We start from the raw sequence: 17,327 nt of genomic DNA on the forward strand, positions 1-17,327 counted from the left end.
AAGGTGTTATTGCTTCAAGTAGTCTTTCTATTATTGTTGCATTGTTATGGTGCTTTCACACCTCCTCTATAGTCAATAGAAATACTTAATTTAGAGGTGTAGAGCACAGGAGGCTGGTGAGGGGAGGACGGCTCATAATAATGGCTGGAATGGAGTGAATAGAACTGATCTGTAACGTTCGTCTATTTCTTCCTCCTCCTCGGATGAGGAGAGGCGAGAAGGATCGGACCAAAATGCAGCGTAGGTGGAATACATGATGAAATTTATTTAAACAAGACGACGAACACGAAGAACACTTGAATAACTACAAAACAATAAACGATGTGAACAAACCTGAACTAGAGAACATAACGCACTAACAGGAACGAACACATACACGAACGAAAACGAAACAGTCCCGTGTGGTGCGACATACACAGACACAGGAACAATCACCCACAAACAAACAGTGAGAACAGCCTACCTTAATATGGTTTTCAATCAGAGGAAACGTCAAACACCTGTCCCTGATTGAGAACCATATAAGGCTAATAGAAAAGAACCCAACATAGAACCACATAACATAGAATGCCCACCCCAACTCACGCCCTGACCATACTAAACAAATACAAAAACAAAGGAAACAGGTCAGGAACGTGACAGAACCCCCCCCTCAAGGTGCGAACTCCGAGCGCACCACCTAAAATCTAGGGGAGGGTCTGGGTGGGCATCTGTCCATGGTGGCGGCTCTGGCTCAGGACGTGGTCCCCACCCCACCATAGTCAATCCCCGCTTTCGTAACCTCCTCCTAATGACCACCCTCCAAATTAACCCCACTGGATTAAGGGGCAGCACCGGACTAAGGGGCAATACCGAAATGCGGGCAACACCGGAATGAGGGGCAACACCGGACTGAGGGGCAGCTCCGGACTGAGGGGCAGCTCCGGACTGAGGGGCAGCTCCGGACTGGCTGACGGCTCTGGCTGCTCATGGCTGGCTGACGGCTCTGGCTGCTCATGGCTGGCTGGCGGCTCTGGCTGCTCATGGCTGGCTGACGGCTCTGGCTGCTCATGGCTGGCTGGCAGCTCTGGCTGCTCATGGCTGGCTGGCGGCTCTGGCTGCTCATGGCTGGCTGGCGGCTCTGGCTGCTCATGGCTGGCTGGCGGCTCTGGCTGCTCATGGCTGGCGGAAGGCTCTGGCTGCTCCTGTCTGGCGGAAGGCTCTGGCTGCTCCTGTCTGGCGGAAGGCTCTGGCTGCTCCTGTCTGGCGGAAGGCTCTAGCGGCTCCTGTCTGGCGGAAGGCTCTAGCGGCTCCTGTCTGGCGGAAGGCTCTAGCGGCTCCTGTCTGGCAGACGGCTCTGAAGGCTCAGGACAGATGGGCGGCTTTGAAGGCTCAGGACAGACGGGCGGCTTTGAAGGCTCAGGACAGACGGGCGGCTTTGAAGGCTCAGGACAGACGGGCGGCTTTGAAGGCTCAGTACAGACGGGCAGCGCAGGCGGCGCTTGGCAGACGGACAGCTCAGACGGCGTTGGGCAGACGGGCAGTTCAGGCGCCGCTGGGCAGACGGCAGACTCTGGCCGGCTGAGGCGCACTGTAGGCCTGGTGCGTGGTACCGGAAACTGGAGGTACCGGCCTAAGGACACGCACCTTAAGGCTAGTGCGGGGAGCAGCAACAGGACGCACAGGACTCTGGAGACGCACAGGAGGCTTGGTGCGTGGTGCCGGAACTGGCGGTACCGGGCTGGAGACACGCACCATAGGGCTAGTGCGTGGAGGAGGAACAGGGCTCTGGAGACGCACAGGAGGCTTGGTGCGTGGTGCCGGAACTGGTGGTACCGGGCTGAAGACACGCACCATAGGGCTAGTGCGTGGAGGAGGAACAGGGCTCTGGAGACGCACAGGAAGCCTGGTGCGTGGTGTAGGCACTGGTGGTACTGGGCTGGGGCGGGGAGGTGGCGCCGGATATACCGGACCGTGCAGGCGTACTGGCTCCCTTGAGCACTGAGCCTGCCCAACCTTACCTGGTTGAATGCTCCCCGTAGCCCGACCAGTGCGGGGAGGTGGAATAACCCTCACTGGGCTGTGTTGGCGAACCGGGGACACCATGCGTAAGGCTGGTGCCATGTACACCGGCCCAAGGAGACGTACTGGAGGCCAGATATGTTGAGCCGGCTTCATGGCACTTGGCTCAATGCTCAATCTAGCCCTGCCAGTGCGGGGAGGTGGAATAACCCGCACCGGGCTATGCACACGTACAGGAGACACCGTGCGCTCTACCGCATAACACGGTGTCTGCCCGTACTCTCGCTCTCCACAGTAAGATCGGGAAGTTGGCGCAGGTCTCCTACCTGCCTTCGCCACACTACCCTTTAGCCCCCCCCCCAAGACATTTTTGGGCTTGACTAACAGGCTTCCTACCGCGTCGTCGTGCTGCCTCCATTCGCCGGCATCCCTCCTCACACTGCGCCAGAGAATCCCAGGCGGGCTCCGGCTTTCTCCCTGGGTCGATCGCCCACCTGTCGATCTCCTCCCACGTAGTGTAGTCCAGATTTTGCTCCTGTTTCCGTGCTACCTCCTCATACCGCCGCCTCTCGGCTTTAGCTGCCTCCAGCTCTTCACGAGGGCGGCGATATTCTCCAGGTTGTGCCCATGGACCTTTACCGTCCAGTATTTCCTCCCATGTCCAGAAATCCTGCGATCGCTGCTGCTGCTTTTTCCCACGCCGCTTGGTCCTTGGTTGGTGGGTGATTCTGTTACATTCGTCAGGAACAATCACCCACAAACAAACAGTGAGAACAGCCTACCTTAATATGGTTCTCAATCAGAGGAAACGTCAAACACCTGTCCCTGATTGAGAACCATATAAGGCTAATAGAAAAGAACCCAACATAGAAACACATAACATAGAATGCCCACCCCAACTCACGCCCTGACCAACTAAACAAATACAAAAACAAAGGAAACAGGTCAGGAACGTGACATGATCAAACACATGGAAACCATGTTCGATACCATTCCATGTACAGTGAGGGAAAAAAGTATTTGATCCCCTGCTGATTTTGTACGTTTGCCCACTGACAAAGAAATTATCAGTCTATAATTTTAATGGTAGGTTTATTTGAACAGTGAGAGACAGAATAACAACAAAAATATCCAGAAAAATGCATGTCAAAAATGTTATAAATTGATTTGCATTTTAATGAGGGAAATAAGTATTTGACCCCTTCTCAATCAAAAAGATTTCTGGCTCCCAGGTGTCTTTCATACAGGTAAGGAACGGAGATTAGGAGCACACTCTTAAAGGGAGTGCTCCTAATCTCAGTTTCTTACCTGTATAAAAGATACCTGTCCACAGAAGCAATCAATCAATCAGATTCCAAACTCTCCACCATGGCCAAGACCAAAGAGCTCTCCAAGGATGTCAGGGACAAGATTGTAGACCTACACAAGGCTGGAATGGGCTACAAGACCATCGCCAAGCAGCTTGTTGAGAAGCTGACAACAGTTTCTGTGATTATTCGCAAATGGAAGAAACACAAAAGAACTGTCAATCTCCCTCAGCCTGGGGCTCCATGAAAGATCTCACCTCGTGGAGTTGCAATGATCATGAGAACGGTGAGTAATCAGCCCAGAACTACACAGGAGGATCTTGTCAATGATCTCAAGGCAGCTGGGACCATAGTCATCAAGAAAACAATTGGTAACACACTATGCCGTGAAGGACTGAAATCCTGCAGCGCCCGCAAGGTCCCCCTGCTCAAGAAAGCACATATACATGCCCGTCTGAAGTTTGCCAATGAACATCTGAATGATTCAGAGGACAACTGGTTGAACGTGTTGTGGTCAGATGAGACCAAAATGGAGTTCTTTGGCATCAACCCAACTTGCCGTGTTTGGAGGAGGAGGAATGCTGCCTATGACCCCAAGAAACCATCCCCACCGTCAAACATGGAGGTGGAAACATTATGCTTTGGGGGTGTTTTCCTGCTAAAGGGACAGGACAACTTCACCGCATCAAAGGGACGATGGACGGGGCCATGTACCGTCAAATCTTGGGTGAAAACCTCCTTCCCTCAGCCAGGGTATTGAAAATGGGTCGTGGATGGGTATTCCAGCATGACAATGACCCAAAACATACGGCCAAGGCAACAAAGGAGTGGCTCAAGAAGAAGCACATTAAGGTCCTGGAGTGGCCTAGCCAGTCTCCAGACCTTAATCCCATAGAAAATCTGTGGAGGGAGCTGAAGGTTCGAGTTGCCAAACGTCAGCCTCGAAACCTTAATGACTTGAAGAAGATCTGCAAAGAGGAGTGGGACAAAATCCCTCCTGAGATGTGTGCAAACCTGGTGGCCAACTACAAGAAACGTCTGACCTCTGTGATTGCCAACAAGGGTTTTGCCACCAAGTACTAAGTCATGTTTTGCAGAGGGGTCAAATACTTATTTCCCTCATTAAAATGCAAATCAATTCATAACATTTTTGACATGCGTTTTTCTGGATTTTTTTGTTGATATTCTGTCTCTCACTGTTCAAATAAACCTACCATTAAAATTATAGACTGATAATTTCTTTGTCAGTGGGCAAACGTACAAAATCAGCAGGGGATCAAATACTTTTTTCCCTCACTGTATTCCGTTCCAGCCATTACTATGAGCCCCTCCTCCCCAATGAAGGTACCACCAGCCACCTGTGGTATAGAGTTATGGAGGGTTGACTAGAGATGGAGATAGAGCTGGGGACACATAGTGCTGTGTAGGGGTTAGACAGCAGAACAATGGACAAAATACTTACTCTGGCACCTTTCTCAGGGAAGCATTTACACCCTCCGCTGCAGTCTCTCCCTCCACATGGCCCACTGTGCTTCTTTCCACCCTGGAGAACACATCACAGAGAACTGGGTTAGAGACAACAAAACAATATCATGACAACTCACCACATGCATGGATAAACAGTAATAACCCCCAGACATACTGTATGTTCATGTGTAGCTTACAGGTGGCACATGGGATATGCATGTGTATAGTTGAACACGCATGTAGCTTAATTATACACAGTAGCCTATATACTCAGGATCTGCTGTGAATATAATATGTATATAACAGACCGCATGTCTATAGTAGTTGTTTATGACTGTGGGGTCATTGCATGACTGAGTTCGATAGTTCAGGTACTGTCTGAGGATATGATCTGTATGGTGGTCTGTGTGCTAAATGGTTGTTCCGATGTGGTTCGTTTGACTCATTTCAGCCATTAACACCCCTGGACATCCAGACAGACTGGACATCCAGACAGACTGGACAGACAGACTGGACATCCAGACAGACTGTACAGACAGACAGACTGGACATACAGACAGACTGGTCACTAAGGCACAAAACACTACTACCTCTATAAGGCCATACATGAATGCAAATGACTTATTTACACTGCGATTATTCTTGTATAATAAAAGGTGCTTTACAAAAGTAATACATTATTATTATTATTATTATTACTTTTATTATTATTATTATTTGACCTAAAGGACATATTTGCATGCTTAATGTTCCACAAGAGTTTCCACAGCTGAGCCTGACAGTGAACAGCAATGAAAGGAAAGCAAACACTCCCACTCTATATATCTGAGACTGTCAGTCTATAGTTGACATGCAAGGAGTCTCCAAGGCTGGTTTATCTTATGACGTCATTGGACTGTGTCCTCCTAACTCCCCATCTACACAGTCATACCAGCGCCTGCTTAGACAGCATTTGCCAACCCCGATCCCCCAACCCCCCACCCCTCCCCCACCTGCAGAAAACTCCCAAAATGTTCCAAACGGTTACTTTATGTTCTCAGCATGACAAAGTGGCAGATTAGGAATTGTAGAAATTCTCCCTCCTTATACGACGTGTTGGGGACAGATCTGCCAAAGAGCACATTGAGACCCTCCCCGGGTTCACAAAGAGAGTCTTTCACCCTGCAGACGCTGTCCTTTCATGATCCCCTATCTTCCCCACCACAAAGGACCTTCTTCCCTTCCCCTATGGAATGCCTGGGGCTCAATTTCCTCCCTAACTGGATGTAGCTATCTGGGGATCTCTGTATCTAAAGGCGACCCATCTTTAGCATACTGTAGATCTTCAGTACAGGCATACAGTGGGGAGGGATAGCCCAGACTGACTGACTGCTGAAGGGTATAGCGAAGACTTGACTTGAGACAGTCTCATTCAAGTCTAAATTCCACTTCCTTTTGACATCATAATAACCTAAAGTAGCTTCCACTACTTTGTCCGCTTTTCCTCAATCTGCATTGACATTACAGAACTGGACAGGTGCAAGCCAATCTGGTAGTCAACAGGCGTCCTCCATATTGCTAAGGATAAGGAGAGGAAGCCATGTCAGACTATTGGGATGTACCCCTGCTGAGATGTGACATCACAGAGGCATCGACTGGACAGTGGACTGGAAACCCCACCAGCTACACAATAGGACACATCCCCTCTGGACAGACACATAGGACAAAGATGTTCCCCTCCAAAAAAGGACAAAAACATGACATGTGGCTATGTGGAATCCATTTGTTTTTGCAGTTTGGCGCCTAAAGTAGTTGATGACTATTTCAGCTGAAGACAATGGTATTGTGTTACAGTATATCCTGCCCCCACTCACCACCATCACAACAACCTGCTCTTTCCAACATCACCTTTTCCAGGTCTGCTACACTTATCACCTTAACATCCTTCATCACATAGAGAGAGCCTGAGACTTCTCAAGGAGAAGTTTAAAATTAACACTCTTGACTCAGCTATTTAATGGCATGCTTAAGGATCAGTTGATTGGGTTGGGACCAAAGCCAGCACACACTGCAGCTGTCCAGAACCAGGTATGTAGGACAATGCTCTAGGCGGTCCCAGACACGAAGCCAGACACCCTTCTAGAATGTTCTCTCTGAACAGTTGATCACACCAGACCAGACCACCCACATGCCCAACACCACAGCTAAGGCTTTTGGCTCAGCGACCTGCATCTGGTATATTAACATTTATTAGACTCCTACAGCATTCAAAGCCGTTGAGCCAGAGGACGCAGTCGGGGGTCTCAACAGTGTCATGGTCAACACTGGAACTGTAACGAGCGCACTGAGAGTTGGGAAGCAAGTTCAGGGCGTGAGTGTTTTAATAAATAAAGGCAACAATGAACACGGAACACAAACAACACACCGACATGGAAACAGTCAATAACACCTGAGGAAAGAACCGAGGGGAGTGACAGATATAGGGAAGATAATCAAGGAGGTGAACGAGCCCAGGTGACTGTCATGAGGCGCAGGTGCGCGAGACGATGGTGACAGGTGTGCGGGATAATCAGCAGCCTGATGTCCCAGAGGCCGGAGAGGGAGTATACGTGACAGGAACCAGGCTCAACACCTCAGCACAGTGTTAAGGACAGCCAGGGTGACAGAGGAGAGCTACAGAAACTGCCTCATTGAAAGATCCAAAATGGAGGACGGAATGCTAATCTGTTAGACTCTATGTCTGTGGAGTGTATAAGAGAACACTGCAGACCTCCAATGTTAACGCACAGTAACTCTCATGTAAATATTCACATGATGAATTGAGAAGGATGTTAAATACTTCCTCCCCTGATCTAAATGCATTGGACAGTCTGGGACTGCTATAGTGAAAGGCTGAGCTATAGTTTCAGTGCATATCCTGTATGTTTCTAGGAAACCCAACATGACAAGCACCACATAGACTCCAATAAACCAGACTGTATAATCTTTTTCTGTTTGAAACAGCACTTTTCTAGTTTCCTCTGTGACCGTCCAATGTTAATTATCTTTCACGTGTCGTGCTCAGAGCAAGCTAGACTTTGTGGTCCATCAGACCATCTACTCTCCGTGGGCTGTCTGATCAGAAAACATGCATGCACACTCAAATCGAAACCACGTGAACTGCAGGTTTGTGGCACTTTAATCCAGAACTGTAGTGGACTATGTTTTGCACGTGCGATATCTAATTGTCTAAAGAGCATGACCACGACAAAAGAGCAAAAGGAAAGAAAATGAAAACGTTCCCACATTTCTGAATCCAGAATATTCCAGACAGCGTTGACCACAATGATAAACAAACAGACAGACGTAAAGGGGGATCTGACCAATGATGCGAAAGAGTGTCTGGGGCGGCAGGTAGCCTAGTGTTTAGAGCGTTGGACTAGTAACCGAAAGGTTGCTAGATCAAATACCCGATCTGACAAGGTAAAAATCTGTTATTCTGCCCCTGAACAAGGCAGTTAACCCACTGTTCCTAGGCCATCATTGTAAATAAGAATTTGTTCTTAACTGACTTGCCTAGTTAAATAAAGGTTAAATAAAAAATGTAAAAAATAAATACACTCACACACACATTGTTACCATCTTCCCAAACTGTAACATATTTTTTGGGGGGGACATGCATACTACCTCTTGGATGTAAACATGTCTAGTGGTGGAGAGGACGCCCATCGTAACTCACCCAGATAAGCGTTAAGCTTCATAGGAGGGACTGCCAAAGTTAACGGCTTTGTTTCCTGTAAAGTCTAACTTCCCCTGAAACAGGCACCAATGATCTCTTCCCATTAAAGTGTAACACATGATGATTTACTGTGGCTCTAGGCTATCTCTTACCATGTGAGCTAAAGTCTACTTTAACAGGAAACACTGTCCCAAAGAGTGGGAGAGAGGTCAGGAGGGTATTATCGTAGTTTATCCAGGTCTCATACTGCATCTTCCCCCAGGTCAAATTATTATTCACTTCTTTCTTCATTATTACTGTGACATTTTGAAGTATTGCAGCTAAGCTACCCCTGGTAAGCATACTGCAAACCCTTCCAGAGAGACGTATACTGTTTCGGGACTGTGGTTAGTGTATCTGTCTTGGGACCAGACGATTGCTGATTCACCACCAAGAGAGAACTCCCTAGCCCAGAATGGAGACCCCTCTGTCTGTGAACATCCAGTTCTATTTCTACATGTTTACTCACTAAGGATTGCACAACCCCCACAGACCCCCAGAGCACATGTCCCTGCCTTGTTCCAGTGAGGAGACTGAGACAGCCTGTTCACATCAGGACACTGATGACAGTAATGACAGAGTTCGAGCTAGCAGACATCTGCTGCTGCCAAGGAAATAAACAGCAACATGATAACATAATGCCCCTTATCCCCATGACAACATCATTCCGCCTCAATGAAAGGTTAGAGAGGTTACGGCTGTTTAAGTGTGCGAGAGTCTGTTTCTGTTTTTCTTGAATGAAATGAGAGACTTCAGTCAGGTTGTGTGTGTGTGTGCGTGTGTGTGTGTGTGTGTGTGTCTATCTGTCTATAGGTGGTCTCTGTCTATAAGTGGTCTCAGTGGGCGGTTGCTGTAAGATGAATGTCTACCTTAATGAAGAAAGCTGTGAGTTAATAGAATGCTGCCTCCCTCGTCTTTATGACTACACTCCCTAACCCATTCATCAACTCCTATAGAATGTCCCACTGTGTAGATAACACACCCACCCACACACACACACACACACACACACACACACACACACACACACACACACACACACACACACACACACACACACACACACACACACACACACACACACACACACACACACACACACACACACACACACCATGTCTATCACTACATTATTAATGCCATTAGTGCAGGCTGAGAAATCCCTCCCTTTTTATTTTTATTTATTTATTTCACCTTTATTTAACCAGGTAGGATAGTTGAGAACAAGTTCTCATTTGCAACTGCGACCTGGCCAATATGAAGCAAAGCAGTTCGACACACAACAACACAGAGTTACACATGGAATAAACAAACATACAATCAATAATACAGTAGAAAAATATATATACAGCATGTGCAAATGAGGTAGGATAAGAGAGGTAAGGCAATAAATAGGCCATGGTGGCAAATTAACTACAATATAGCAATTAAACACTGGAATGGTAGGATGTGCAGAAGATGAATGTGCAAGTTGAGATACTGGGGTGCAAAGGAGCAAGATAAATAAATACAGTATGGGGATGAGGTAGATTGGATTCACAGATGAGCTATGTACAGGTGCAGTGATCCCTTAAGGCAGATGTACTGTGCACAGCCTCAGAGGTGTCATGCCCATAGGAGGCACAGGGGCACAGTGACCCCTCAGATTAGTCCTTCAAAACAAAAGTCGGCTCCCAATCTCATAACTGGCTACCAAGAAGCCATTTCAGGCCGTCAATCAAGTTAGAGTAGCTAGCTTGTCTAACTATCTTAGCTGGTATGCATAGACTTGAGAAAAGCAAGCAATAACTAAACGTACTGAATAAGACTCACATTCCTTTCAATTTTTTACCCAGATTTTAGCACCAATGCAGAGAAGCATATTTAGTTTCTTTAAAAACCAGTCATCAGGATACAGACAGCTCAAGAGATTTGCTTAGATATGGAGAAAAATATACATATTTATTACATAATTTATCTTAATGATGTTTGAAGGTGTTTGAAAAATGCAAAATTCTCAAACTAAAGGACGGGAGGCCGTATTCATACTTTGTGCCCCCTCAGATGTTGGGGTGCATGACACCCCTGCATTGCCTTGCTGTATTGTCACTGATCTGGTGTTGCTGTTTTGAAGGTTTGACTGGCCAACCTCTACATGCAGTGAAACGTGTGTTATGATGTTATTGTTAAAGTACTAGTTATGAAGTAATGTGTTTATCATTGTGGTGTGTCTGGTGTCTTACAATGCAGCAAGTGTGACTTAACTGAAGTACCACATTTTACTCAGTCATAACAAACCAACACTGTTGTTGGTTAGTGTGGTCAACCTGTGGTCAATCTGACTCACAGTGGTTGTGGTTCACCTGACAAACATAACCACTTCCTAACCACATCCCACCACGTCCACTGTGTCAGCCCAGCTAGGGTAAACACACATGGCCACAGAGCCAAAGCCAGATCTAGAACCAGACAGAACCAGACCAGGACAGGAGGACTACAGATGATACCAGACAAACTGAAAAGTACTTAACCTGAAATACAAGCCTGTGCTTAGGACCTTACGTATCTAGTGGACAGTATTCTAGGATTGGACTTGGGTACAATGACGAGATGATGGGTTGGTTTAGGGAACGTTTGGGAGTTCCAACCCCCAGTGAGCAACACATTCCACTGCACAGCCCACGCTGCCCCAAAGCATCATGGGAGGATTTAGCACACTTCAGAGAAAACCAGACATTTACATTTACATTTAAGTCATTTAGCAGACGCTCTTATCCAGAGCGACTTACAAATTGGTGCATTCACCTTATGATATCCAGTGGAACAGCCACTTTACAATAGTGCATCTAACTCTTTTAAGGGGGAGGGGGGGGTTAGAAGGATTACTTTATCCTATCCTAGGTATTCCTTAAAGAGGTGGGGTTTCAGGTGTCTCCGGAAGGTGGTGATTGACTCCGCTGACCTGGCGTCGTGAGGGAGACCTCTGTCCCCCGATGACAAGGGCTTCAGAAAGACCAATGAGGACACACGTCTTTCCAAAGGACACACACATGTCTCTGGCCTATACCCTAACCCTATCCCTCTGGCCTATACCCTAACCCTATCCCTCTGGCCTATACCCTAACCCTATCCCTCTGGCCTATCCCCTAACCCTATCCCTCTGGCCTATACCCTAACCCTATACCTCTGGCCTATACCCTAACCCTATACCTCTGGCCTATACCATAACCCTATCCCTCTGGCCTATACCCTAACCCTATACCTATGGCCTATTCCCTAACCCTATACCTCTGGCCTATTCCCTAATCCTATCCCTCTGGCCTATTCCCTAACCCTATACCTCTGGCCTATTCCCTAACCCTATACCTCTGGCCTATTCCCTAACCCTATACCTCTGGCCTATTCCCTAACCTTATACATCTGGACTATACCCTACATTTTCAGATATTAGATATTTATAATTTTGACAGAAAGTGGTTTCATTTCAATCTAAAGTGTACTGTTAGGTAGCTAGCTAACGTTAGCTGGCTGGCTCCCTAGCTGTCGTTATTATTCGGATCCCAGAGCCGTATTCATGCAGGGTAGTAACAACATGATTTGGCACTGTGTTCATTGTTGTTTAACTAGCTAATGTTAGCTGGCTGGCTCGTTAGCTAACATTACGTGACGTGTGTGATCTTAAATGTTGTTTACCTAGCTCGGTTCATTGTTTACCTAACTAGCTAGCTATATGTCTTAAACTAAAGTGTACCGATAGCTAGCTAACATTGAACCTGGTTGGTTAGCTCCCAGCACTGTGGCATTGTTGGAAATGTTCATTGTTGTTTAACAAACTAACGTTAGCTGTCTGGCTCGTTAGCTAACGATACGTGACGTGTGCACAACACCCGTTGAATATGGCTGGTGTCAGTAAACGTCTGCAAAAAAGCATAATGAAGTTGTTGCCAGCAAAGCTGGTTAGGCTGTTTCCATGTTATCCATAGGTAAACAAATCATCGGCCAGAGCGTCAAGTGTGCGCTCCCAGAGCGAAGCGAGATGGGTGGGGCTAAAGCTTAAAAGGGTGTGAACGATGCTGAATGGGTGTAGACAAAGAGGATCTCTTCACTAGATACCAAAACATTCAAAGGCCATTTTCTCAAAAGGCAGTTTACAAGTTAATCAACTTTCAAAGCAGAATTACTTTCCCATTGTTCCTCAAATGCAGTGTATGATTTACTATTTTGTAGCTCTGAGTCTCTACTTTTATCCAATGTAAAAAACACAATTTCAGATTTTGCTACATAAGACCAAATCCAGGTGGTGAGTCAAATATACACACAGCTTGTACATTTCAACAAGCTCTTACAGTCTCATGTCAGAATTCGACATTCATCCATGTTCCTCAAACAAGTTGTTCCAACTTGATGTTCCAAATGTCAAATTTAAACGTTTTTGGTTACTTATCTGTATCGTTTCAACTTTATTAACTCTGAATTCTTAAGGTTAGGGTTAACGTTTGGGATAGGCTCAAAACAAAAATATAAAAAACAATGTTTTATCACTGGATTCGAACATGCAACCTTTGGGGAACCAGAGGCTTGAAGGTAACAGCGTTCACTGTTGCCCCTAGTAGGCGGTTTCTACGTAATCTTCCAACATCCTCAGACATGGATGGACGTCGAATACTGAGATGTATCACGGGTGACCTGCCTGTGTACATTCCAGATCTCTCTTGGTGCATCATTTCCTGTGACATCTGGTAATCCCTAAATGTTCATTAATCTGTCCCGAACAAATAGAGTTATTTAGATGGAGAGGAAACACAAAGATAGGCATATCACTGAGGGAATGACAGCAGGGCTTTGGGGAGAGAACAATGACGTCATTTCTAATGAACCCATTGGATCTCCTGTGTCCGCCTGTACTTCATTTGCCTTGTGACTGTCTTACATGTTTGGAGTTGAGATTGTCTACATAAATGTACAGTATGTGTGGTTCTCTGAGCCTTTTTAGGATGGCAATCACATGAGTGGACACCGCACGTGCAAACCATCACCTTAACAACAATCAAATATCAGATTACCTTACTTCCTATCCTATCGATAACCATTATAGGGGATGGAAAAACTGACCCTGTATCTGTGGTTAACTTCTACCATAAGTCTCACAAAGTGGTAGTTACGTACATATACTGATCATGAGAGCCGTGTCAAAACAGTCATCAAGCTGAATCAACCTGAAGTGATGGATACAGATGATCTTTCTTCAAAGATGGCTTCTCGTCTTACACACATGAAACGAAGAACTGGAGCACAAACACTGTGTCTCTCTGTGACTCCCCCATAGCTCCAGGTGATCACATGAACACAGATCATAGATCAGAGAGGAAGAGAGGTCAGGATCACTGATCTGTAATCGTCTGATCACTCCTGACAGGGTATTCACCATAAAAAGAACATTCACAGCACATGACGTGGCAGATGGCAGACAGAAGGGAGGGTGGTGCAGCAGTTGCTGCTTCTCCTACAGATGCTGTTATTTTAACTAAAACATCAGGTGTACGCCGACCCCAGCTAAGTAACTCATGCAAAGATTTAAAGTGCAATTATGCATTTTATCTCCAGTACATTGCCACAATTGTCAGTTATGTAGCTTCTCTACTGATGATCTCAGTGCGTCCTTGCTGGGATGATACAAATCTACTGCCGGAGAATACCAACACCAAACACATTGGTTCACCGTTCCACAGGAGAGGACAGTACACAGCATACCATAATGTTCAAATTAGAGCATGACAGACGTGGGTTTACCATGTTGAAAAATAAGGTGATGAAAGAAATCAGAGAAGCCAAGGCAAACTTTTTTATTAACATAATTGGTGAAGCAAAGGGAATTTCTAAATTGATCTGGGAGAATCTAAAAAAAGTTAACGGGGAAAGACCATAGTAACACTGCAAAGAGTGTTAGTATACTCCCTGTGGTGTTGAAGGTTGTTGAAAAGCGTGTAGCAGAGCAACTGATTGCCCACCTCAACAACAGCCCCTTCACATTACACTCCATGCAGTTCAGCTTCAGAGCAAAACACTCCACAGAAACGGCCAACTGCTTTTTTCTGGAAAATGTGAAGTCCAAGATGGACAAAGGGGGCGTTGTTGGGGCTGTGTTTCTGGACCTAATGAAGGCTTTTGATACTGTTAACCATGAGGTTCTCATCACAAAATTGTCCAAGTTCAACTTTCCCCTGATGGCTTGAGATGGATGAAATCATACCTTGAAGGCAGAACTCAGTGTGTCAGAGTGAGCAATGAGCTGTCGCCCACTCTTAGCTATGATGTGGGTGTGCCCCAAGGGTCAATTCTGGGGCCCTTCTTGTTCAGCCTGCACATTAATGATCTGCCTTCTGTCTGTACCGGGTCTGAAGTTCAAATGCATGCAGATGATACAGTGATATATGTGCATGCAAAGAGCAAACAACAAGCTGCACAAGAACTCACTACTGTAATGGTCCAGGTTACAAAGTGGCTCACGGACTCATGTTTGCATCTCAATGTGCAAAAAACAGTCCGCATGCTCCTCACAAAGAGGACAACTGATGCCACTGAGCCAGATGTCTATGTGTCAGGGGAAAAGCTCCAGGTGGTATCTGATTTTAAGTACCTTGGCATCATACTTGATTCCAACCTCTCTTTCAAAAAGCAGGTGAAAAAGGTAACTCAAATAACCAAATTCAACTTAGCTAATTTCCAATTTATACGAAATTGTTTGACTACAAAGGTAGCAAAACTGTACATCAAATCTATGACACTCCCCCACTTAACATACTGCTTGAGTAGTTGGGCCCAAGTTTGCTGTACAACATTAAAACCCATTCAGTCTGTCTACAAACATGCTCTCAAAATGCTTGATAGGAAGCCCAATAGCCATCATCACTGTTACATCCTCAGAAAGCATGAGCTCCTGAGTTGGGAAAGTCTTGTGCAATACACCGACGCATGTCTTGTATTCAAGATCCTAAATGGCCTGGCTCCCCCTCCACTCAGTACTTTTGTTAAACAGAAAACCCAAACATATGGCAGCAGATCCACAAGGTCTGCCATGAGAGGTGACTGTATAGTTCCCTTAAGGAAAAGCACCTTTAGTCAATCTGCTTTCTCTGTGAGAGCTTCCCATGTCTGGAATACACTGCCATCAGACAGACATACCTGCACAACCTATCACACTTTCACAAAAAACATGAAGACATGGCTAAAGGCCATCAGACTTGTGAACATAATCCCTAGCTGTGTATTGCCGCTTTCCATGTTGTCTGTTGTCTGTAGCTTGTGAGGTGTGGAAACACTTTGTTGCTTTTATGGATTTTGTCTTGTTGCTTTTTGTGCTATGTTGCTCTGCATCCTACATCTTGCTTGTACTATGTTGCTATGCGTGTGCTCACTGCTCATTGACTGTCTGTATTGTTATTGTAATTGTTTTTAATAACCTGCCCAGGGACTGCGGTTAAAACCGGCACTTTTACTGAAACGTTGATTAATGTGCACTGTCCATGTAAAAATACAAATAAACTCAAAGTCAAACACCAAGCTCAATGGAAACACTAAAGTAATACTGCTCAAGTAATAACTACTGATATTCCATTATCAGCAGAATATAGGGGAAATACATCAATCAGAGGTCAGACGGAGGTAAAATATAACTTCTCTAACAAAACCAATCTCAGTCTAAGTGCCTTTGGTGTTGAAGGTACCTGAATCTCCGGACTTTAAACCACAGGAAACATGACCGTGACTGGTTCAAGCCTTAGTCGCCCGTGGACCTCATGGTCAGACCGTTTGGCAAAGGTAGTTGCTCATGCTCTATGGGGTCCTGAATTTTGACCTTTACTCCCTGACCCTGGCCCAGCGGAATTTCTTTCCTACTCCAGTCTACTGTTGACCTCTAGCAGGGGGCCATGAGGGGGAGCCTGAGAAGGTTGTTGTCATGGTTACATTTGCCCCCAAGGGGATGGAGAAAGTTTCAATGGACCATTAGATTGTGCTCCTTCAAATCAACTGTACAAGGTAGCATCTTATCAATAAACACTCTACTCAACATAAATCAGAACAATTTGATATGCAGTATGCAATAGATGCAATATATCTCATTGACATTGAATTGACATCTAATTGACATTTATTTAATATGTAATTGACATTTAATTGACATTTAATTTCCTCTCTCTTCATTATCTTCAGACTCAGCTTCTAGACTGTTTCTCCTCCAGTCTCTCCTCTATGTTGCCATTTCACTGTGTGTGTGTGTGTGTGTGTGTGTGTGTGTGTGTGTGTGTGTGTGTGTGTGTGTGTGTGTGTGTGTGTGTGTGTGTGTGTGTGTGTGTGTGTGTGTGTGTGTGTGTGTGTGTGTGTGTTAGTGTGCTCAGGGTCTCTTCTGTCCCAGGCAGGGGAGGTGGGCAAGAAGGTTTGAGTCAGAGCAGAGAGAAGAGGAGTACGGGGGAGGGAGAGGCTCCACATGGCCACCATTTGTTTTTTGGAATGTGACTGTGACTTTGTGTTTGTGTGTGTGCATGTCAGGATATTCCATACCAGCTGCCATAACTCACTCTAATAAATGTAGAAAAGCTTGACATTAAAGATGAGGTACAAATCCTTCACAAAATCTCACATCTGGTCTTAGACATCTATCATTGGAAACATAGACAAGTACTTTTCTGTTAGTGTGTGTGTGTGTGTGTGTGCACTTCTAAATGTGTACGTTTTTCATTAGCTTTCTCTGTCAGTGAATACATGTGTGTGTAAGAGTGTGTGTGTCTGTATACGAGTGTGTGTGTCTGTATCTGTGAGTTGTGTGACTGTGTGTGTCT

General features: G+C 45.8%; 1 protein-coding gene across 2 annotated transcripts in view; it reads right to left on the minus strand.

The window, feature by feature from the left end:
• LOC139546418 (collagen alpha-2(IV) chain-like) overlaps positions 1-17,327 on the minus strand; it is a 127,735-nt gene that overhangs the window by 77,944 nt on the left and 32,464 nt on the right. For both annotated transcript variants that reach the window (XM_071354784.1, XM_071354785.1), the window contains exon 4: positions 4,771-4,851. In XM_071354784.1, coding sequence (XP_071210885.1) covers positions 4,771-4,851 — 81 coding nt within the window. The remainder of the gene's footprint in view (positions 1-4,770; positions 4,852-17,327) is intronic.

The sequence above is a fragment of the Salvelinus alpinus genome, chromosome 20, assembly GCF_045679555.1.
Source record: "Salvelinus alpinus chromosome 20, SLU_Salpinus.1, whole genome shotgun sequence".
Lineage (NCBI taxonomy): Eukaryota > Metazoa > Chordata > Actinopteri > Salmoniformes > Salmonidae > Salvelinus > Salvelinus alpinus.